The sequence below is a fragment of the Bubalus bubalis genome, chromosome 16, assembly GCF_019923935.1.
Source record: "Bubalus bubalis isolate 160015118507 breed Murrah chromosome 16, NDDB_SH_1, whole genome shotgun sequence".
In the NCBI taxonomy this organism is placed as follows: Eukaryota; Metazoa; Chordata; class Mammalia; order Artiodactyla; family Bovidae; genus Bubalus; species Bubalus bubalis.
In genome coordinates this window covers 29,352,672-29,377,594 of record NC_059172.1, presented here as the reverse complement: position 1 = coordinate 29,377,594, position 24,923 = coordinate 29,352,672, and the positions used below count along the sequence as shown (strand labels likewise).

The following is a 24,923-nucleotide window of genomic DNA, read 5'->3' as shown; positions in this document are numbered from 1 at the left end:
CTGGCGAAGAATAGACCACTTGGCTAGTGTGCAGATTCATTTCAGAAACAGAGAGGATCTAGGTTTTGTGGCGCATTGAGCTTATATAATTAGGGAACCCTTTCAAGAAAACAATACAAAACAGAAAATACAAAATTAGGCGGGGGGAAAGTAAATATTTTAAGTGAGAAACAAAACCATAACCAGTTACTGGAACTTCAGAAATTAGATCCCTTTCTTCTGCAATCTCTTTAGACAGTTTACCCAAAATGCTTACATAGAAGTGTTTCCTCACTGCACCCTGACTCTCTTTTCCCTCCTAAAACATAGCCATTTCCAGCAACTCTCCATTTCTGAGGTTCAGATAAATTAAATGACTTTCCAAGCACAGCTGTTCCACAAGCCTGTGGCAGTAAGATTGGAGTCCAGGTCTCCTGGCACTGACATGGTAAACCCATTAAGCCCCCAGTGCCCACATCTGTATAGTGCCCCTTTATGCCAGCTGTGCCAAGCACATTAACACTGAATGAATAGTAGACACCACTTTATGGTGCCGTAATGAAAAACGGACCGCTGAGACAGATGCAAAGTAGTGCAAAACGTCTGCCACATTACGAACCCAGGAAAGACTGCTGTGGAAAGGCAGCCCGGAGGTTCCAAACCTAAACAAAGCTGGAACAAACACTTCAGCCCCAGGGGAAACCTGAGACTTTCCGAGAGCAGCCGTGAACTGAGGAATTACCTCCCCAGCCTGTGCTCCTTAGGGCAAAGGGTAAAAAAACTCACGCCCCTAAGGGAGCCTCTTACATCTTTTGTAAAAGAAAACACTTCCATCCTCTGTGCTGCGGTTACCATTCACAGGCTGGTCCTGGTGGAAGTAGATTGCTGTGTGTTCTTTCGGTGTCGAGAATTTCAAACTGGCTGACGATCAGTGCAGTCACTGAATTCCTCCTTATGGTAAGCTTCAGAGTTGTATGACAGCTTGTTTTAAGAAAAGGCAGTGTGATTTTTCTTTTCTGTCATGTGACAGAACAGAATTCTTATCTAACATCAAAGCATCTTACCTGACTAATCATAAAACTATCCCTTTTCTCAAGAATACAAGTTACCTGGGGCACAGTTCCCAGCACTTTATGCTGATCCTTTCCAAAAGAAGTGTCCGTTTTCTCATCCTTGAATCACTAACCTTGTTGTGACTGCCAAACAACACAAATTGAAAAAGCAGAATTTCAGCTCAGAGGTTGTCCTCTTGAATGGTTTGGTTAAAAGCCACCACCATGCCACTTAAACATCCCATTTTTCCTCTCTTTTACTACTAACTAGAAAGTGGTCCAGGATTCCATTTGACATGCTCATGCACAGCCAATGCTGAATTACGGTCAGGGAAGCCTGACCGCTTCCCTGACATGCGAGCCACTGTTTGACGGCCGCCACTGAGGCGACATGTTTAGCGCTGAGAGGAAGAGAGTCTGTGCTGTGCTGCTGTGAACAGACTGTGTGAGGGGGCTCCTGCATCCAGGCCCTGGGGACAGTCCTTAGTTACATCTCTCCACTGTCTCTCACCCCGGCTGAACCGACCCCTAGACAGGCCCCCCTCATTTCTGACCTCAGTTCTTTTCTCAGACAAGTTCCCACCACCTAGAATTGCCTGCTTTGCCTCTGCTTTCTCCAAACATTGCTTTCACTTCAAGATCCAGCTCACATCCTACTTCATTCACTCACTCAGCAGGCAGAGATAGCAGGCCCTCCCCTGGTGCCTTAGGTCCACTCTCCACCAAGCCTTACCCACCAGCTTCTGAGCAGCGATGAGCAGGCACTGAAATTGGAACAAGATGTGATAGACAACAGAAAGTATGAAGTACTGAAGGAAGGTGAAGTTATCTGGAACATTCTTAAGGATGTCATTTACTCCCCAGTGTAAGGTGAGGGGTGTAGGTGAGGCCTGGACAAGCCTTCACTAAGGAGATGGCATTTAGTGGACCTGGGGCATAAGGAGGACTGGGGCATGTGAAGATTACAGGCAGGCCAGAGTGGGAAGCAGTTGCCCAGTTCTAAGGAGCATATGAAGACTTTGGGTTTGAATAGTAGCTCTGCTGCTGCTGCTAAGTCGCTTCAGTTGTGTCCGACTCTGTGCGACCCCATAGACGGCAGCCCACCAGGCTTCCCCGTCCCTGGGATTCTCCAGGCAAGAACACTGGAGTGGGTTGCCATTTCCTTCTCCAATGCATGAAAGTGAAGTCGCTCAGTCATGTCCGACTCTACCGACCCCATGGACTGCAGCCTACCAGGCTCCTCCGTCCATGGGATTGTCTAGGCAAAAGTACTGGCGTGGGGTGCCATTGCCTTCTCCGACCACTCACTATCTCTGTGACTTCAGGCAAGTTTAAACTCTCTGCTTAAAAGTATCCGTAAAATAGAGATTTTAATGCTTTCCTGATAAAGTTGATATAAAGATTAAATACATAAATACTTAGCATACTTCCTGGCATATAATAGTAACAAATGGTAAGTATTATTATAACTATATCATGGGTAAATGAAATCGTAGTTGTCTTTTTTAAAAATTAAATCCATCCTTTATTATAGGTATTTTATCTTTCCTTTAAAATCTACAGTCATAAAAAAATATCTACAGTCGTCTCCTTCCAAACAGGTATAGAACATGGTTCTTGATCACATTTTTTAATAATGGCTCATGCTTCTTTGTACATTAGTGATACAGAATATTCACCATTTCCCTTCTACTTTTCCCCAAGTGCTTAATACGACCTTCCTCTGAACTTAAAGGAAAGTACCTCACAATTCTAGTGGCCTGCTTACTTTTTTGGTTACTTATTTTCTTAGGTTAACTCTCAGCTATAGTTAGAAGTTATGTACAATGAAAGTTTCTTTTTTGCAGAATTTACCATGTTTTTATTTAAGTTTATAACAACCCTGTGAAGGAGGCAGGGCAAGGATGATGATCACTATCTTACATATCAGAGTACTTAGAAATACGAAGTGACTTGCCATGATCACATGACAGTAAGTGATGGAACTGGGTGGCCACGCCGGCTGTCTGCCTCCTGGTCGCATGCTCTTCCTGTCATGCCAGGCTGCCTCTTACCAGTTAGTGGTCATTCTTTTCCTTCTCTGCATTTCCCCAGCCCTCCTCTCTCTCTCTCTGCCACTGAATTTCTAACACCTATTATTACCTTCCCCAGGGAAGCCCATCAAAGTCAAATCCAGAGTACTAGAAAAATACACTGCAGAATCAGACAGGAAGACACTCTTTGTTGCTTTTCCCCACTTACTTCAGAGAGATAGGAACCTGGTAAGAGTCATGAAACTTGGTTAGAATTTAGAACTTTAAGATGAAAAGAAACAAAAATGGTGATATGTTTCAACTCCATTGGTTAAGAAACAAGAAAGCTAAGGGAACAGGTGAGCTGGCTTAAAACATGTCTGTCCACCGTGTTTGCCTGCCTTAAATTTCATTTTCTTTCTTTCAGAAAAAGACATGATAAAAGCAGGATTTCAGAACCATCTGTCCTGATTTATACATGAAATGTTGTATTCCAAGTTCAATTTTTACTGACTGTAAAGTTTCACAATACAGTGGAAGGAGCACTGGATTTGGGAATCAGAAAATGTACGCTCCAACTTCAGCTCTGTCATTTAATTTTCATAAATTTTTTGAGTATCAGTTTTTTCAGTGGACTTAATGGCAGCAGCCCTATTTCCCAAGCATCATTATATGGAACAAATGAGATAATGTCTGTCCAAGTGGTTTATAAACTAAAAAGGACTATACAAAATATTATAAGCATTATTCATACATTTAACAATTCATTAAGGGTCTCCTCTGCATACAGCACTATTCAAAAGACGAAAGAAAATTCAAAAGTGTGAGATTTGCCCTGCTTTTGCTTAGTTGACAGTTGTTTAGTTTATAATCTGAATGAGTAGATAAGACAAATTAAATATTTTGAAGAACAAGACTTACAAAAATACTCTTCTGCATTGTTCAGTCTCACTGTCACGTGGGACTCACAGCCTGAGCCCCGGCTTCAGGGGACCGCGTTCCACGTGACGGTGCTCAACCTCGCACTGACTGCCTTGATGTTGTAGGACCAGGCGTGCCGTTTTTATTGAGGCTGCCTCAGTTTCCGTGACCTTAGTGATGCTAGAATACTGAGGAGACATATCGTTGGCTACTCTGCAGCTTGCTGGAATACTTCTGATTCCTTCCAGCATTTAATGATGTGACTTTGGGAGAAGCAACTAGTGGATTTATGTAAGGTCGTATCACTTCATTGGTTAAACCTCTAGATAGTGTTTCTGCTCACCTGTTTCTGATCTAGTTCTCTGTTCTTTTTTATAAATAGAATCAAGTTGAACAGTTTTTTTAGTGAACAAATGATTAAGAAAGTAAGAACTTTGACACATTTTAAGAAAATGGGCTTTTTCAGTCAATTGAAAATAATGAAAATTTTTGAACCCATCTTTCTTTAAAACCAGAGGGTAGTGATATAATACTTCAGCTTTTAAGCCAAACCATCCACCTGTGAAAATGAGACCCTATCCTGTATTTTTTAAACATTTTTTTAAGCCTTATTTTTTAAAAGCAGATCTATCTTCTCTCCTTCCCTCCATCATTTGCTCATGCTGAATTCAGAACTAGTCTCTGGCACGTGACCCAAGGGACTTAAAAACCATGTCGTCTAGCTGACTCTGGTTTTTAAATTTAGATCAAATGACATTGTCTTTGAAGTCTCAAGAGTACTACTTAAGGTAGCCATATCAGAGGGGCGTGCCTCTCAAAGTACTCCTTACTGGCTGGCATCCTTAATATGAAAAGTGAAGGCTGGTCAAAAATAAATGAAAAAGAAAGTTTTATTGGAGTTATTTACTCTTAAGACAGCTATTTCAGACGGAACCTTGACAAGTTATCTCATTGCCTCTAGACAGGAATACACAAGGCATATGGGTATCTGTAGTATTTTTAAAGACCTTGGGGGACCAGGCTTCTTCTGTAACTCATTCCAGAATTTAAACACCCTCACTTCAGGAAATTCTTCCCTATATTTAACTTACAGGCCCCCTTCTGCGGTTAACACCCATTTCCGCTTTTCTCTGTCTCCAGTCAGGATGGAGAACAGCTGGCCAACATCCTTTGTGTGCTAACCCTCCGTCAGTGAGAAGTCATTTGGGTATCCCGGGCTGCTTTTCTCACCCTCCAGCAGCCAAGTCTTTGAACCAAATAGAGATTTTTTATTTGTGCCTTGTTTCTCTCTCATCGTTCTTTTTGATTATCAATGAATAAAATTTGGAAAATGTAAAAATACACAGATGAGGGGCAAACAATAGCCCTATAATCCAGGGAGGGAAACCACTGTTAAGTTAGTTTTCTACGTGTTACTTACACAGTTGAGATCATATCATCTATATCAGCACTGAAATATAGTCTGAGCTGCATATGTAGAAACTTAAACATTTTCTGGCAGCCACATTGCAAAAAGGTAAAAAGGAATAGGCAAACTAACTTTAATAGTAGTTTTCCTGTAATTCTAAAATACTGATTGGTGTGTAATCAGTATTTTTAATTATTAATATTTTACACTCCCATTTTTATTCTAAACCATCTAAATCCAGTGTGTATTGTACATTCACAGCACATCTCAAGCCCAGCTGCCACCTTGCAGGTACTCAGTGACGTGTAGCTGCGGTGTTGAAGCACAGTCCTTGCAGTTGTGTGTATTTCTGTCATATCTTAAGCCTGTTACCAATCCATTACCAGATTTTTACATCATTTTAATGGCTGCATAATATTTCATCAGTTAGACTTACTATAAGTGTATCTTTAGAAAGTTTTGTTCTTTATAAGTAACCATGGAGTGTGCTCTTTTTACTTCTTTTTTTTTTCTTTCACATTAACTAAATGTTTCTCAATACATTGCCCAAAAACAACAACAACAAATTATTCCTTTTGGGTACAATTAATCAAATCTACTTATTCATAAAACAAATATATTCACTTAGTATCTACTATGTGCTCTGTACTCCCTTAGATTGGGAAGTGGAGGAGTGGGTTTCAAAAAATAGAAGGCCAGGTCCCTTCCATACACTGTTTACAAGACTTGGCTCCACAGTTGGACTGCACACATACTGTATTTAATTCTGACTTAAATATTCTTCCCTTCATTTCTTACTCTCTCTGCACCTTAATATACACACACAGCCTGACTGACTGACTGTACCTTATCTTTCAAAGGTCAATGAAAGATAGTCACCTGTGCTGAGTCCTCTAGGTGACTAGTGGCTCCCTCCTCCATCATACAAAATGTATATTGTGTTCAAAGCACTGTGGTGTTCCGGTGATTGGCTAACTCTCTGTCTTCTCGACTAGAGTGGAAACGCTAATGATAGAAACCTTATTTTATGAGCCTCTTTATTCCCAGTGCCTAGCAGATTGCCAGGCAGTGAATGTGGATTTCAGTACTGTCTACTGAAATATGTGTTGAAATACAAGTGATCCTGTTAAGCATCAGTTGGATGGTATAATTACAAGTATTGATCAGGGAGTTCAGAGAGGTCATTTTAAATTGGCATATGGTTTTAAAGAAGGCTTTAACAAATAAGGCAGGACTTGAACTGGGCTTTGGGAAGATGGTTATGCCTACATGAATGGAGGGGAGATGCCCTGTTCCAGGAAGTCTTGTTTTTCAGGAGGAATCCTTCAGCATGTATCAGCAGATAAATATCTTTCTAGATCTAAAACACTGTACTAAGTTTCAAGAAGGCTGACAGGGCTTTGCAGAATTAGAAAGTACTGCTGACTGCTTCATGTGATCTTTGAGTATAAGCTGCATTTCAACTCTGGAGATGTTAAAGGTCCATTTTATATGATGCTTGTTCAATAATCCTTCTGCTAGGGATAACTGCATATATAAGAAGAGGTAACATCATTATAGAAATACCAAATGACTGTTATTGGAAACCAGGTACCCTCCCAAAGCATTTTGAATGAATTATTTAGTTAACTCATTTAATCCTCACAACAGCTGAGTGAACTAGGGCCCATTTATCCTCTCTTATGTTACAGATGAAACTGAAGCACAGAGAGGTTTAAATAATTTAAATGTAACACAGCCATCAAGTGGAGGAGCTAAGATTTGATCCTAGAAGAACAGTTTTAGGGCCTCTCCTTTAACCATTACTCTGTACAGCCTCTCTTCTAGCTGTGTTAAGAATAAAATGTTTTATACAGAGATCATTTAGCATCTGTGGTTCCAGAACAGGAATCCTGTCATTATAACCTTTCTCTAGTTCTCTTCATTCCTTTCTGACTGCTCCTTATCTCACTCGTGGGCTCCTCTTTTTCTGCCTCATCATGAAAAACAGGAGCACCTCAAGGCTCAGTCCTTGGCCCTCTTTTCTGATTTTATTCCCCACCCCTGCCCGGGGATCTGATCTGATCTTCAACTACGTTTTTTAATTATCACCCACACTGAATTGAAGCACAAGTACAACTCTTTAGCCCAGGTCTCTTTTCTGATATCAGACCTCTATTCAGATTGCCTCCTGGACATTTTCATAGCACACTGTCTGTGCCCATGTTGTGTTTTTTTTGTTTGTTTTTTTCCCCTGTCTTCCACCAGAACCATCATAAGCCTCATGCTCTTCCAGGGCTCTGCTTTCAGCAAATCGAATCTCCATCCAGTCTTTCACACTGGCCAGGAAGCTGTTTGATTCTCCCTTTCCTCTTAACTCCAGCCTTCGCAACCTCTGCTGATTTCCCCTAATGTCCCTCTGTCTGCAGCTGCACCTTTCCACTCTGGCCCAAGCCTGCATCATCTCTCACCTGCAGTACTGCACGGCCTGTGCTCGGTCCCCCAGCATCCGCTCCAGACCCCTCCCGTGTGTTCTCCAGCTTCAGTCAGAGTGTACCTGCCAAAATACAGATCAGTCGATCAGTGTCTCTTTCTTTCTCTCCCTACCCACTAGACAGACAAGACAGACATACACACCCCTAGCCTAAAACACTTTAATGACTTAAAGAGAAGATTCTAAACATGGCCTCTGGGTTTCTGCATAGTCTACTCTAGACCACATTTTCCTCTTCAGCTTTATCTTCTACCAGGCTGCTGTTCACTTGATGACTTTTTGGGTCCTCACACACTGTTCTCTTTCTTGATGTAGGTAGGGTCTTGACATATCCTTTTCCTTTTGCCTGGATGCTCTCACCTACACACCCACTCTCCACCTGGTGAAGAAGTCTAGTCCTTCAGATCTTGGCCTTGGCTGGGTCAGTTCTGTTATAAGCTCTCTCAACCCATGATCACTCCTGCACAGCATGTGTCAGAGGTGGTCATTTTATGTCTGTAATTTCTACATTAATGTCTGTCCACTCCCACTCTGATATAAGCTCCACAAAAGCAGGAGCCATGGCTTTTTTCAACCACTATTGTATCCCCAGAGTCTAGTACACAGTGCCTGGTGTATAGTAGACACTCACCATATATTTGAATGAGGGAGTAAATAATGTGTTGCTATGTTCTGTTTATACTGCACCTCTTACAGTAATACAGAGGGCTACAAGAGAGAAGCTTCCCAAGACATTATCCCTGGAGTCCCACAGTCTCTAAGCAGTGATTCAGTGACGGCTGTCATTCAGGTATTTCTTCCAGAGGCCTTCAGCATCTCTGGATATGGTGGCAAAGCTATCCATTTTTCTTTTAAAATAACAAACAACTGAAGTTGTTTCTTTTCATGGTTCGATTCATGTCAGAGCTTATTAGAAATGAGATGGTGGTTCAGCTTTGTGGCATCTTTCAAAAGGCTTAACTTCACAGATTCTGTCGTTGGTCTCTGGAGTCTAATGCTTCCTTTAGCGCTCTGTCTCTGCAAGTCTACTTTGTAAATTCTGACCAAGGTTTTCCTGTGACTGGTCTGTGACATCGCTATTACTCTGGTTTCCCTGGCAAAGGTAGATTTTTTTTTTTTTTTTTTTAAGTTTTCAGCACAAACACCTTATCACTCTCCCACATTTCAAGTGTGATCTAGACACTCCGACAGTTCACCAGGTAACCTTCCTGGCATCTCTGTTTCTACAGACCATGTTACAGCCTCATAATGTTTGTTGCCTTGCCTGTGATTTCAATACGTTATTTGTGTGATGATTTCTTAGAAGTGAAAGCTGATGGGTGCAGTGGTTGACCTCTCAGCTCCTGGGACCATCTGTCTCTCTGGAGGATCACTGTTTATTCCCTGACCCCAAGGAACTCAGCCTTGAGACCAAGCTGGCCTCCAGGTGGGCTCCGGGCCGTGGGCACCCCTTCAGCCTCTGTTCATAACCTGTGCTGGGACCTCTGTTTCCCAGCTGGGCCTTGTTGCCCAGGACCACGGAGCTGCTCACATCACAGAGCCTGGGAAATGGGTTTTTTCAGCTTGCTTGGTTTTATCCTTTGCTGATGGAACTTTCTCTTTCACAAACTCATCTTCCCATCAGAACTCCATTTAAATAAAATCTAAAGGCTCCCTTGTTCAGTTATTCCTTTTTAAACCTCTGTTTTTATTTAGTCAGACTCTGGCAGGAAGCCTTCTAAGCTGAGCCCAGGGGAAAAGTGACCATTGGCACAGATTTTAGCCTGTGCTCTGGCCCAAGATTGTTTCTATTTTTTTGTTGTTAACATCCAGGGCAAAGATTAAGCACTTTCACTTATCTGTAATGGTGAGAGGCCTTCAGATTGCTTGCCTGTGGCCAAGAGTTTACATGCTTAAAACTATTAACCTCCAGTGACCTCCTGGGAGATAAGATCTAGCTGTTCAATTTGGCTTTTCCAAAAGGAGGCTCTGTGCTTCTGCTTGATCTGAGATAGAAAAAGAAAGATAAATCCCAGCCTTTGCTGGATTTTGAAAAAGGTTAGTAGCCTAATTTATGGAGGGTTTTTTTTTTTTTTTTAAACTAACTTTATGTCATAATTTCTCAGCTGCCAAAAGACGTAATTCTACCTTAGCTTCGCCTTGGCAACCTGCTTTTGGCACTCTGTGCAGCCCTGTCGTTGCTCTGCATTATTTAAGCAGTAATCTTTAAGAAGGTGAGAAACTATTATTGCTTTTTAGCACAGTTGACATGCTGTTGGCACAGAGGAGTACCTAGAGCTTCAAACATTTCTAATGGCTGTAAACCAACTTAAACACCTCCATGTAGAGGTCTCACTGCCATGAGGTCATAGCTTGCTTCAAGGGGGGAGAAAGAAGAAGATCAAATGTTATTTAAAAGTGTGGGGTTTTTTCCTTCTTTTTAAGTATTCTTATTCCACCGAGTTGTAGCTGTAGATTTTGGCCAGGTTCCAGACAATCAAGATTTAGCATTTTGACCAGCTGTGATCTAGTAATGTTCCTCAGAGGAAACATTTTGTAGGAGGGAAAGACACATATTTGAGTCTGTGAATTGTACTCCTTCCTAATACTTTACAGTGTGAGATCTGGTTGTAGACAGATAAAACAAGCACAAGTGAATCTGAGAGAGAACAGAGAAAAAAACTTTTCAGAGAGCTAAAAATTCACCCAGCTTCAAGAATGCTCTTGAAGTGGAAAATCTTTACATTCTTTTATTTCATTTTTCACTGAGTCTCCACATTTATAACAGTTCATGGTAAAATGTGTGTTCATAATAGACACTTAGAATGCATTACAATTCTTATGACAGTGTAACAAGTCTTAGGAAGTAAAAATGCCCCACACACTTAATGTAGGCAAGAAGAGAAGGAAAAATTATCAAGCCACTTGACCTAAAAACATTATTCTGATTCTCACTGCTCCCTCATATAGAAGTGGAGAGTGTTTTGGTGGTCCTATGGATTGGGAAAGAGAAGAAAATTAGCATTTATTTAGTCAGACACCCTCTGTTAAAACACAGTTAAGACTTTCCTGGTGGCATGATGGATAGAAATTCACCTGCCAACACAGGGGACAACGGTCTGGGAAGATCCCACATGCTGCGGAGCAGCTAAGCCCATGCACAACTACTGAGCCCATGCACTCTAGGGCCCACGTGCCCTGGAGCCTGTGCTGCACAACAGGAGAAACCCCTGCAGTGAGAAGCCCACGCACCGAAACAAGCAGCCCCCACTCCCCGCAACCAGAGGAAGCTCGCACAGAAAGCAGCAAAGACCCAGCGTGGCCAAAAAAAAGAAAACCACAGTTAGTTTCTTTGTGATCTTGGGCAGGTTACCTAACCTCTGTGCCTCAGTTTCTTCATCTGCAAAATAAGGATGATTTTCTTAATACATCATAGAGATGTGAGGATTAAATGAGACTATGTATAAAGCTGTTAAGAGATACTTCATATAAAATGTCAGTTGCTCTTGTTTTATTATTAATAATTTATGGAGTACCTACTCATTGTACTAAGAATTTTACTTGTAGATCCCATTTAATCCTAACTGCAACAGCTGTTAGATGGACATACCCACTTTACAGGAGATGAAACAGGTTCAGTGCTTCACCAGGCTCACGTATTTCATATAATGGCAGAGCTACGTGTAAGGGTCTGGAATATTATATACAGCAGATGTGGAAATAGGAACACATTTTGGACCAATGCTTCTGTACCTCTTTTCCTCTCTCTCAGTTCCTTTTCTGTAAAAAGAGGCTATAGTTTCAGGCAGTAAAACCCACAGAAAAGGAAGAGAGAGCAAGAGTGCTGGGGCAAGGGTAGTGGAGTCCAGTGGGCTGGTTCTGCTGTCTCCCAGATTAGCTTCATGGCAAGGTACGTGCATAATGGTTATAGAAGTGCTGAACAGAGTCCTCCTCATTTAGCTTGGGGAAGCAGAGAAATTCTCCCTCTTATAAAAATTCCCTTTCCCTGAACCTGTATTCTTATAGAAAAATGACACATCAGAGGTTTGGGGACAATAAGAATGTGGCTCAAAGGATTCTGGGGAGCTCTTATAGTCCCACAGCATTTGGTAGATCGTGTAAATAGAGGCACTTGAGCATTTCCACTAGATTCAAAGTCTTCCCCACCACATGTCCTCAGGAAGAACCTGGAATGAAGTTTCACCCTGAGCAGGATAAACCTTTGATTTAGTACTTTCTCCCCCACTCTTTTATACTTGCCTGACTCCTTGTCTTCATGCAGGCAGCTCCCCCTTATGTGCAGGAGTGGAGACGTGGGTGTGTGGGAGGAGTTCTGAGTTTGTTCCTACTTTAAACAGTATTTTGTATAGAAGAAAACAGTAGAAGGAAGGAGATCTAGGTTCTGGTCTTTCCTCTGCTACTTGTTACCCTGTGTTGCTGTCTAAGATGTTATAATGTCTTTGAGTCTCAGTTACCTCTTCTGTGGGCCTCAGACGACAAAGAATCCACCTACAATGCAGGAGACCTGGGTTTGATCCCTGGGTTGGGAAGATTCTTGGAGAAGAGAATGGCTACCCACTCCACTAGGCTTGCCTGGAGAATTCCATGGACAGAGGAGCTGGGCTACCGTCCATGGGGTCACAAAGAGTCAGACGCGACTGGGCAACTAAGTTTTTTTTTTTTTAACCTCTTCTGTAAAATGAGGCTAATACTTTTGGAATCCAGAGCCTAGGGAAGCAAATAATAATGACGGAAACCACACTTACAGCTACTACTGTCATCGGTATATATGGCAGGCATCCTGCCAAGGGTTCGGAGAAGGCAGTGGCACCCCACTCCAGTACTTATGCCTAGAAAATCCCATGGACGGAGGAGCCTGGCGGGCTACAGTCCATGGGGTCGTGAAGAGTCAGGCACGACTGAGCGACTTCACTTTCACTTTTCACTTTCATGCATTGGAGAAGGAAATGGCAACCCACTCCAGTGTTCTTGCCTGGAGAATCCCAGGAACGGGGAAGCCTGGTGGGCTGCCGTCTATGGGGTCGCATAGAGTCAGACACGACTGAAGCGACTTAGCAGCAGCAGCAGCTGCCAAGGGTTTGAAGTGTGTTATTTAATCCTTACCACAGTCCAGTAATCTATTTTAAAAAGAAGAAAACTAGAACAGAGAGAAGGTAACTGCCTATAGTCATATAACTAATAAGTGGTGAATTCAGCCTTAATTTATAGCTCCAAATAAACAGGATCAATCATGGTTGCCGATCCAGACGTTTGAGCATCCCTTCTCATCACCACTACTATCTCCAGATAGCTCTGGATATAGCTGAAGAGATAACAAAAGTAACTGCAATAAAGACAATGAAAAAGAAATTAATGACCCTAATTTAGAGACATCAGAGAAGACTTGATCCAAAGAAGCCAAATTTAAACCAGACTGTCCTCCTTGACTTCTAAACTCTGAACTACTTGGCTTCTCCCTCGCATGCTATTGTCAGGGATCCTAAGATACCCTTTTGTGCTTGTAGCAGAAAAGAGTATTATTATTTAACAGTCCCTGATATGATTCAGTTATTCAGTCTATGTCTTGTTTCACTAAACTGTGGCCTAGAAAGTTTATTACAGTATCTTTGGGTGGTTGTTTTTAAATACATTCCTTTAAATTATAGCGTTAAACCCCAAATGTCATGTTTCCAGTTTGGACCTAAGCCAAGCTGAAGGAGACATCCATTCAAAGCAAACAGGTGATAAGGAGACTGTGCAGTGAACTCTGAGGACTCTGTCCAATTGCTAGACCTCAGGCTTTATGTCCCCAAATCTAGTGCTTTAGAACAAGGAACCTGTGGCTGGAGTGGTGGGTAAAGAAATGCCATATTTTCTGCTGCAACTCCTCCTCCCCAGAACACTCAGGTTTACTTTAGTTGTTTCCAGAAGTAGAAATTATTTATGTTGTTCATCACAATTTAAATAATGTAATAATTTCATTTGATAAGTAAGTTGTCAATTGCCTTTAAAAATTGGTCTTAAAAACTAGTAAATCTAAGGATTTCAACTTCTTTTTCCATCTTGATAAAATAATTATGAAGCCAGACTCTAATCAGACAAAAAGAATCTTGAAAGCTTTTGGGCATTTGCCTTTTTAATTGCTGCCTTTCTCTTTTTAGGCAACAGTAGAGGTAAAATGTTCCTTTTTTATGGTAAGAATTTAGTTAATACCAAAACATGTAGTGAAGATTCCTTCTAGAAACCTTCTATTAAATATGAAAATTTTTTAAATTATTTTATTAAAAACCTATGTATTGTGTTTTTATACAGAAATACAAGTTTAATATAAAATTTTAGAAATATCTCATCCACAAACATAAGGAAATGGTTAAGTAACTTTTGATAATTTCATTTAATGGAGTAGCTACTTAGAATTGTTTACCAAGAGGTTTTAATAACTTCCAACAACAGGATACAGAAGTGTGTGTATGTGTATATATATATATTTTATATATATGTACATATACTGCAAACACAACTTTCATTTTGTTGTTTGATTGGTTTTGTGTCTTTTTTAAATTAAACACATATATAAAATCAAAGTCTACAAGGAAAATATCCAAATAGTGGTTATTTGATGGCCAATAGGTTTTTGACTGATTTTTAGTTTTTAATATGGTTTATATTTTTAGTTGTCCAGGGAGAATAAATTATTATAATAATTTAAAATTCATGTGTGTTTGTATATATTTTAATACAGTCATTCAATACTTGAGCTATTTAAAGCTCAGCTATCTTAAAAATTTGGAACATTGCTAAGATCCTGGAAGTAATAAAAAAATTAATTCTGAGCAGCCAAAACTAATGTTACAAAACTCATATAATTATGCATATTGTACCCAGGATATCTGCTGGTCCATCTCTCAAATCCTATTTATTCTTGCTTTGCACACAGTTCTCAAGACAGCTACTTTATAAGAACACAACAAATAAGACATAAACGTCAAAAAAAAGGAGAAGCCCTTGCAGGCAAAAACACTGACTTGGCCGCATGTAACAGCTTAGCAGTGAGAGAGGACATACAAAAGCCTGAGTGCAGACTTCAGACTCAGAAACACACCCCTGAAAGGCTATAGTCGCTCTACTATGTCATAGTCAGTAAGGTGTGGTCATATTGATGGCCCACAGTTATCAAGAAAATACCTTTTTAAATTGGTAAATAAATAGCTACATGTATATGTATAACTGAATCACTTTACTATACACCTGAAACTCTCACAACATTGTTAATCAACTATATTCCAAGCTAACAAGTTTTAAAAAGCTTTTTTAATTAAAAAAATATATATCTTTTTTGTTCAACTTACTCTTTTTAAGATCGTAAGAAAGACTAGTAAAAATTTTTGAAAAGTTTCATGGCGCATAGCTACAAATGGGGGGAAAAAGTGTGTGATTGTTAGGGTAAACGTTAGACCTGTAGACTTCTTTATTTGTCTAATACCTCATCTTCTTACCGTTCTTAAGAGGGAATGTTTTATTGTTACTTGGGTTTTCTAAATTGTATTTGATACTGTCTTTACCTCAGTTCTCATAAAAATTCAGAGAAACTGGAAAAGATCCCAGAATCAGGATGTCAGCAAATGCCAAAGTCTCCATCTAGCAAAGCCTTTGAATCCATGTATCAAAATAGGAGTAACATCAATAAGGACCTACGGTACAGCACAGGAAACTCTACTCAGTATTCTGTAACAACCTATATAGGAAAAGAATCTGAAAAAGAATGGATAGATGCATATGTACAACTGAACCACTTTGCTGTAACCTGAAACTAACACAACATTGTCAACTGTATTCCAATATAAAATTAAAAATTAAAAAAAAAAAAAAAAGAGTAACAGCCCAGAGCTTAGCTATAGGTTGGGTGGGTTAAATGGGAAAGCCTGTGTATAATGGCATTCAGCTTGATATCTGGCATATCAGACATTGCTGCTACTGCTAAGTCGCTTCAGTCGTGTCCGACTCTGTGCGACCCCATACATGGCAGCCTACTAAGGCTCCCCGTCCCTGGGATTCTCCAGGCAAGAACACTGGAGTGGGTTGCCATTTCCTTCTCCAGTGCATGAAAGTGAAAAGTGAAAATGAAGTTGCTCAGTCGTGTCCGACTCTTCACGACCCCATGGACTGTAGCCCGCCAGGTTCCTCCATCCATGGAATTTTCCAGGCAAGAGTACTGGAGTGGGGTGCCATTGCCTTCTCCGATATCAGACGTTGGTTCTTAGCAAATGTTAATCAAATTGGAATATGATTTTCCCACATGAGATGCAAATGGCTGTGAGGGCTCTGGAGTCAGATGTGGGTTCTGCAACCTTGAAGAAATCACATAACCTCCTACCTGCCTACCTTTTTCACAGGGCAGGTATGAGAATTCCGCATTTTGGATGCTCAAGAAAAGGGTAGTTCCCTGCTCACTGTAACTGGGGGAGGGATTGGGGGGTTTCATACTTTTATTACTTTTTTGTCATGCAAAGTTGAGAGCTTTCGAGGCAAAGACAACTATAAAAACCCCTTTGTTGTTGTGTCTTAAGCACTGCTTGTTCCTCATGCCCTTTTATGAGCCCACCTGGAGCCCAGCTGAGAGAAGCAGAGCAGGGTCCCCCCGGGAGGGAGGGCGGATGGTGGCAGGGAGGGTGTCAAGTCATTCAGCCTCCATAGCCGTGAGTAGTTTAAGCACCTGGCCTGGGGTCTCATACCAGCAACGTCACCTTCAGTGTTCTGGGCAGGCTCACCTGGTGCTGCTCTCCCTTCCTGGGTGGGGTGGCAACTGAAAGTGTGGCCCTTCTGCCCGGAATAGACTTGTCTTTGGGTGGTGCTGATGCTGTTTTGGTTTGATTACCTAGGCCCCCTGCAAAATCATGTAGAGAGGGGTACTGTCAGCAAGTAGCAGAGCGAAAACAACAAGGTTGGCAAAAATGTGCAGCTTTACCCCATTACTGTGAGTTTTGACAACATATTAACTGAAAACCTAGATTAAGGCCAACAGGTTTTGCTCTGTTTTGTTTTTCTTGAGAACTAAAAACAGTAATTTACTCGTCTATTTGCCTGGTTCTATATGTGCCCCAGTGAGCACCCCTAATTATGAAATCACTCTTGGCACCAACACTTGTAACCAAGCAAGGGAGTCTGGTGGGTGCATAGATTAGAAGAACCTTGTGGTTGCCTTTTCTCAAGATGAATAACCTTTGCTTAGACCACAGGGATAAGCCAGCATCAGAAAAAATCTGAGCGGAGAGGGAGCAGGGAGCTGGCTTACAGGTTTGTGGCCATGGATACAGGTAGAAGGAACCCTAGATCCTTTCTTCTCTTGCAGGGCACTTTTCATGTCTGTAATTTGAAAATATAATAGAGTATGTGTGGTGTATGTATGCGGGTGTCTTTCTTCCCTAAGATTGGAAGCTCCTCAGAGGCAGGGCCTGCTCTGTTTCCTCTCCCCAAGGCCTGGCCTGGCATATGAAGTAGCTACTTGTCAGATGAGTGCAGTTTCAAGTCTAACCTCTGCTCCTGCCTGGTAGCTGCCTTTTTTGTGAGCCATTTCTCTGTGTGTTTCCTCATCTGAAGAACACATGTCACATGGACCTTGTGTTCATACCTCCCTCTGTCTCTGGACCCGGTTTGTTCATACAGCTGTATTGAAGCTGATAGCTTCAGCCAAGCATGATGTCTGGAACTGTGATCAGTACTCCCAGGGTGGCTTCACCAGTCCAAGATATAAAATGACCATCATTTCCAGAGTCTGGATACTCTATTGCCATTAACTAATTATTATTTATTATTTCAGATTTAGAGTAATAATGTATACCCTGCTTTCTTGACATGGTTTTTGTGAGGACCAAGTGAAATGATGGATATGAAATTACTTCAGAAACTATGCTTTGTACAGCCAAACAATGATTATTATTGCTGGCCCAAATGTATCTTCCTGAGAAAACTTAAGTTTGAAGGAAGATGAAGACCAAGTATTACAAAATGTGTCCGACTACTATTATACAGGAGAGGTCATCTCCCAAGTTAATTTTTCATGAAACGCACACACACATCTCCTTGGTCCTCTCTCTGCCAGCTGTCTAACACAAGGCAATTAGCATTTGGGTATTGCAAAAGCTATTGACCACTGAGTTATGAGTCATGGATTTTAGTCCAGCCTTGCCCCTGCCTCGCTGAGGTTATCATGGACAAGTCTTTGAAGTTCTCTGCCAAATGACAATATCTGTTTTATGAAGGTAAAATAAGACTTGAATATTAGAAACAAGAATATTGGTAGCCCTACAGACATATGAATTTGATCACATCCTCATATATTTTTCTTTCCAGATCCAATCCCTCCAGTTGCCTCAACTCCTCCCCATATGACATGGCCTCTACCCTGAGCACTCCCCTCTGCATATATTTTAGTATGTCTTGTATCCTTCTTAAAGGAAGTTCCCAATGCTGAACTCATAATACTTTGTTGTATCTTGCATTTGGACACTACAATTACTACTAAGATTTGAGTATTATCAATTTGTATTTTCTCAAACTTGAACATATTATTTCCTATCTCTTGATCCAGAAGGTTTAAGCTAAGTTCTGAAGTTGAAAGTAACTTCTCGTTTTTGTCTTCTAGTGACAGACATCACACCTCCAGTGCAATCCCTGTTCCAAAGAGACAAAGCTCCATATTTGGGGGTGCAGATGTAGGCTTTTCTGGGGGGATCCCTTCACCAGACAAAGGATACCGGAAACGGGCCAGCTCAGAGAATGAGAGACTCCAGTATAAAACCCCTCCCCCCAGTTACAACTCTGCACTAGTCCAGCCTGTGACCCCTGTGCCCTCCACGGGAGAATCTGACAGAAAGACAGCATCTCTGTCTTCCTCCTTGGACACCTCCTTGGACCTCTCCAAAGAAAACAAGAAAAAAGGGGTAGATCTGGGCGACAGCTTAAATGGAAGCCACATGAGTGTGAACACTAGCCAGGAGCAGGGACAAGCCCTCTCGGGGCCTCCGGCCACAATCAATGGCACCCTCCTGCCTGGTGAGCAGGCCAGCTCGTCTGGCGCCCAGCTCCCCGGGAGCTTCCACACAGTCTCGGAAGCCGAGCTCTGCTGCACCGTGGAACAGGCAGAAGAGATCATCGGAATGGAAGCCACAGGCTTCACCTCAGGCGATCAGCTGGAAGCATTTAACTGCATCCCCGTGGACAGTGCTGTGGCAGTGGAGTGTGATGAACAAGTTCTGGGAGAATTTGAAGAGTTCTCCCGAAGGATCTATGCACTGAACGAAAACGTATCCAGTTTCCGCAGGCCACGCAGGAGTTCTGATAAGTGAAGTGAGCAGACAGATGGTAGGACCAGGATGGAGTCACTGCTTGAAATGAGGATAAAGCTGCACTGGTTACCTTTTGTAGTAATTATGACACAAAATGAATATTAATGGAGGATATTCCTCAGAAAAATAGACTTTGTGAATCAAGGAGGGACTCAGGATCATTGTGTATAATGGGCCAGACAAAGTTAGATTTTGCTTGCAAGATTTTGCTTTTCAGGCCTGACAATTGTTATAAGGCAAAAGTCACTCTCTAGCTTGAGTCACCTTGTAGGCATTTGTCTGCTTTTTTATTTACACTTATATGTTATCCTCAGAGGGAAGATGATAATATATAAATAATATAATGAACTCGCCTTTAGATTCTCATAGCATTTGCCCTCACCATAGTTTATGAAACTTTTGGGAAAATTGAATATTCAGTGAAAGGTCTCCACCACTGACTGAAGGATCTTTGGCCATCCATTAGGTTGATGTGTAAGCAGCACAATGGTCTCCTATACAAAGGCCCATCAGCCTCTGCTCCCAGGCTCCAGTCAACCAGCTGTCAGGCCACTGGTGCAGTAGATGCCTTGTGCATCCTGACCACAGAGGACGTCACATTCGCTGGTTCTTTAATGCAGTTGCCATGACCTCCCACCTCTTTCAGCCAGCCATACCCTTGAAGCAGCCCTCAGATTATATGAAAAACCTCACCTCTGGAGGATCCCAGAGGACCCTCCCCCCCCAAGGTTACTATAGTCAGACAGCATCAAGTTCCCTCTGGGGGCCAAAGTTTTTATGTGGGCAGATGCTGTTGTCAAAAACAGGGTGTGCTTTCTGGCAATGCACTCACCGTGTAGAAATCCCTATATGTAAATCCCATGTTAATTTATTAAATTTCAGTTGGAAAGGAGGCAGTGTGTATGATGAAATATACTTAGGGAGTCAGGCTGTCCAGTGTGCAAACTGTGAGGCAGTTGATGTAGCTGGATTCAGAGACTAGATGAGGCATAGAATACTATTGGTATGTGTGCAATTGCATAAATACTAAATTATGTTTTTGAAGTCCATTTTCATTCCTGGAGCTCAGATTTTATTTGCTGTTGCTGTATACTTTATTTACCCAAGGACATCACCTCAGGGTTGCAAGCTCTTTAAGGAGATTTTATGCTTATATCCATGTACTATATAGAAGAATAAAAATTGAGTTTACTTCACTCAACCTGATTTTTTTCCCCAGCTTTGAAATTCCTCTTGAACCTACATCTCCATATGTTACATCATGACAGGACTAGCCTGAGCAAAACCTGTGGCTGTATCTAAGCTAATGTTGTTGACTTCATTTGCGTTTACATATTGTATATAGCAACACACCATCACAGGTGTGCTCTGTAATAGCTCATTCGTCCTGCATAACAACTTAACTCATAGGTTCATAATCATTGTCATACTTCGTCCAAGCATTCCTGGGCTCAATTTTAATATATAGCTACATTGTTAAATGGAATAGTTCATGTTGTTATTTTTTTCATGTAAAGAACTCACAGAATCATTGCATGACAGACAGACCCAACCTGCAAGCAATTAAAAGCTTTAACTGGATCTGGAGAAATCCATCTTATTTCTCATAACTAGGTGGAACTACGCCAAACCTGGAGCAGAAGCCGTCTGTAGAGTCAAGGCTTCCTTGACAGTGTACTGTCTTTCATTTTAGAGTAAGGGTGGAGCTAGACATGGTCTTAGATGCACATCCGACTGGGCTGTGGGTCCTCCAGTGAAACAACATCTACCTCCCAAGCCCAAAATAAAGGCTTTGAAGGACTGTGTTAGTAGTGAACAATGGAAGGTAAATCACGTGTGATTTGGGGTTCCTCAGATATGGGAGAGACATTTAAACTCCATGCCAAACTCAAAGACAAGGTACATTCGATTTAGGCCTTGCAGCCAGACCACATATAGAAGCACCCATGTTTTACAGTGTTGATCTCAGGTTCCACAAAACCACGTAGAGCCTGGAGCTCTGGGATTTTGTCAGTCAGTCTCTCAGTCTCCCATTTATGGACTCCCTGATTCTGGAGTTCACAGCTTTTTGCCCCCACAGCATGGAATCCCACCATTGAATGTGATTAGGTAGCCCAGAACTGATGGATAGTTCCCTGCACATTTTCCTGATCCACACTGTGTCCAATGATGTTATGCCTCAAAACACCACTTGTAGGTTTGGGTTTGTTTAGATTTTGGATTTTCATTGAGTTTGTTTGATGTCTGCAGTTTTTGCCATACTTGGATATATGTAAATCCTACAGCATTACATTCTCCAGGAATAAATCTCTGACATTTCCCAAGGCTGCAGACTTCATTTTGCCTCTGTTTAAAGTGGCCAAGGCCAAAATATGGGATGAAGTTATTATCTCCTACTAATCTTTGTAATTATTCTTGTAAACCACTAAAAAAACAAAATTGCTTTGAGAATATAAGTTGAAATGAAAACTGTCCTGTCCATTTCTGAACTGCTAAGGGCCCTTTCAGTTTTCATGTAGCCGAAACACTCTTAACAGCCAGCAAATGTTATCAGATGAATATTTGCTTGTGTTTTCTCTCTCTACTTCCCCTTACCCACTTCAAAAATTCCAGAGATTTTTTCCCCCCAGAATATTAGTTTTGGAAGATTGTATCCAACTATATTTTTTTAGCAGTTCTAATGGTGCCCATTTATCCTGACCTAACTGGTTATTTAAATAATTTTTTAAACCACCACCAATAATAAATGGCATGTGAAACTGATCTGTTGGTAATTGGAAGAAAAGTCAGCATCTGTATTTATAAAATAAAATTGATTAGTATTTATTTTGAGAGTAAAAGTGTATGTTATTTCCCTGTGATGTTTGAGTCCTGTCTTCTTCATTGTTTTGAATTTCATACTGAAGCGGAGTTAACTATGAAAACCTCATTCTTAAACAGTCTGCCAGCCATTCCACATTTACTGAGCTAGCCCCCCTTCCACTTTGAAAGGGACTGGACTAAACAAGTTTATATGAAAATTAATCAACCTTGACCCCTGCCACAGTCTCCAGTTGGGAGTATGGCAAGGAAGGGTGGCATAGGTATATTAACAATTAAGTACAATTCAGTGCGATAAGTTCTGTGATGGAGAGATGTCTAGCCGTGCCACAGAATTCAGAGGAAGTTATTATGACTCAAGGATTAAGAAAGGGTCATGAAGTTAATACAGATGAAAGATGTATGAGACTTCACATTACAGATGGAGGGAACAGCATGGGCAAAGGCCCAGAGGCAGGGCAGGGCCTCATGCATATTTGCAAAACTGCAAGGAGTTTGCTGTGCTTGGGCCCTGAATGGATGTGAGGAAAGGTAAGAGGAAAAATTGAATTGCAGGCCCATAGAGGAAGGACTTAGGATAAAAGGTGAAGAGATTTGGATGCATGCTATGGACAACTGACCAGTAACCTTTCCAGCCTACAACAGAAGAGTAACTTGTTTAGATGTGAATTATAACTAGCAGCCAAGTTGAAGCTGGACTTGAGTGATACTCTTCTTAATCTTCTGTACCGTTTTGTTTTGGAAAAAAAAAAAAAAAACCTCTGTGTCTGAAAAAGAAGTTCATCCTTGTGTTCCTAATGGTTTTGGCGTAAGGACTGAATAATGAAATGGATTTTTATTATGTGGTACAAAGGGCAGCCAGCGTCTGTTCTTTAAAAGCTAGATTCTGAATGCCCCAACTTAGCCACTTTGACGTTATGACCCTGGTCAAGTCACTGAACTAAGGGCTCCTCGGGTCTTGATCTGTAAGGAATTGAGAACTCTGCCCTTGCCATTGCGTTTGTATAGGACCTACACCATCAGTGTTGGTTCTTTTTTGTCCTGTGGGAGACCACCGCCTAGTGACAGAAAGGATACCTGAGACTTGTTATCACCATTTCCTGTTCTAGCACTTGAGCCCGGCCATTTCTCTGAATCTGGCTCTTAATCTGTCACATGGGGATGATACCTCACACCAGTCAGAATGGCCATCATCAAAAAGTCTGCAAATAATAAATGCTAGAGAGGGGGTGGAGAAAGAGACCCTGTTGGTGGGGAGGTAAATTGGTACAGCCACTATGGAGAACAGTATGGAGGTTCCTTAAAAAACTAAAAGCAGAGTTATAATAATGATCCACCAGTCCCACTTCTGCACATTTATCTGAGAAAACCATAATTTGAAAAGAGTCATGCACCCAGATGTTCATAGCAGCTCTATATACAATAGCCAAGACACACGGACGCAACCTAAATGTCCATCGACAAGATGTGTGTATGTGAATATTAGTCATGAAAAAGGGCATTTGCAGCAATATGAATGGACCTAGAGATTATCATACTAAGTGAAGTAAGTTAGAAAAAGGCAAGTATCATAATATAACTTATATGTAGAATCTTAAAAAATGACCCAAATGAGCTTATCTGTGTCAGAGTCACAGATGGAGAAAACACAGCTGCCAGGGTGTATAGGAGTGGGGAGGGATAAATTCGGAGATTGGGATTGACATATACACAGTACTTCGTGACCCCATGGACTGTAGCCCGCCAGGCTCCTCTGTCCATGGGATTTACCAGGCAAGAGTACTGGAGTAGGTTACCACTTCCTTCTCCAGGGGATCTTCCTGATCAAGGGATCGAACCCATGTCTCCTGTCTTCTGCATTGCAGGCAGATTTTCTGCCCACTGAGCCATCAGGGAAGCCCATATATAACTAATAAGGACCTATAGTATAGTACAGGGAACTCTACTCAATAACTCTGTAAAGGCCCATCTAGGAAAATAAAGAATGGATGTAGAAATAACTGATTCGCTTTGCTGTGCACCTGAAACTCATACAACATTGTAAATCAACTATACTCCAATAAAAAAAAAATTTTTTAAGTAGGAATGATACCCACACCTCTCCCTACCCCACAACCTGGTACTAGATAGAGTGTAAGTGATCAGTATTTTTATGAAACACTTGATCTTTACAAAGTACCACGCACATAGGGAGGAATTAGTCATTCAACAAGGATTTCTTGCAACATATACGTCAGGCTTTGAAATGGAGCTCTCCATTCTGTACACATTGAGAATGTATCCAGGCTGAAACTGCTCTTTTGAAGAACTAAGCTCTAAACAAATGTTAAGAGTTCCAGAGTGTTTCGGTGGGTGGCATGGACACAATGTTGAGATACGGTCTATAAACCTAATTAGCTTAATTTTCATGGTTTTTTAACACCTGGCAGATGAGTTTATTTAAGCCACCTTATCCATACATATTCTGTCTAACAGCTTCTGGCTGCTTCACTGAACCCTGAACCAGTGCCCAGAGCTCTTAATTTCACTCAAAGCAGATAGAGGCTTTCTTTTTTTTCCCCCCTCTTAGCATATCTAATTATAGTTTTGTAGGTAGACAGCTCAGCCTTGTGGATTTTAAATGAATAAAAAAAAAATGTCTATAAAATAATCCCACACTTTAGAAACTGGCAATGTCAGCAATCCAGAAAAAGAGTGGTCATGAATCTAGATAAAGAAGACAGTCAGTTGAAGAAATAGTAATAGCTTTAGTCAGCCAAGCCCAGAACTACAAGGGGGAGCGTGGCAGGCTCTTACCCTTTTGGTTTTGTACAGAACACAAGTCTAATGAACTTCTTTCCCTTTAGTCCCCATTAAAGTACAAGCAAACCACTCCAGTATTCCAACTGTGAGAACCCCATCAAAGTATAAAAAGGCAAAAAGATAGTTCACTAA

At 41.3% G+C, this 24,923-nt stretch overlaps 1 protein-coding gene and 1 long non-coding RNA gene across 6 annotated transcripts in view; one reads left to right on the top strand and one right to left on the bottom strand.

The window, feature by feature from the left end:
• Window positions 1-21,995, top strand: part of UVRAG (UV radiation resistance associated) — a 326,555-nt gene extending 304,560 nt beyond the window's left edge. For 3 of the 5 annotated variants that reach the window (XM_044929343.2, XM_025266389.3, XM_044929342.2), the window contains one exon: window positions 18,467-21,995. In XM_044929343.2, coding sequence (XP_044785278.2) covers window positions 18,467-19,169 — 703 coding nt within the window. In that variant the 3' untranslated portion in view covers window positions 19,170-21,995. Of the gene's footprint in view, window positions 1-7,974; window positions 8,010-18,466 lie in introns of those variants that run through there. The other 2 variants (XM_044929345.1, XR_006545294.1) reach the window with 2 other exon arrangements.
• LOC123329743 lies at window positions 6,793-16,713 on the bottom strand. The gene is made up of 3 exons (XR_006545295.2): window positions 16,593-16,713; window positions 7,823-7,908; window positions 6,793-6,899 (listed from the first exon to the last, which is right to left on the bottom strand). It is a non-coding gene; the product is annotated as an uncharacterized LOC123329743 (long non-coding RNA).
• Window positions 21,996-24,923: the final 2,928 nt, after the last annotated feature.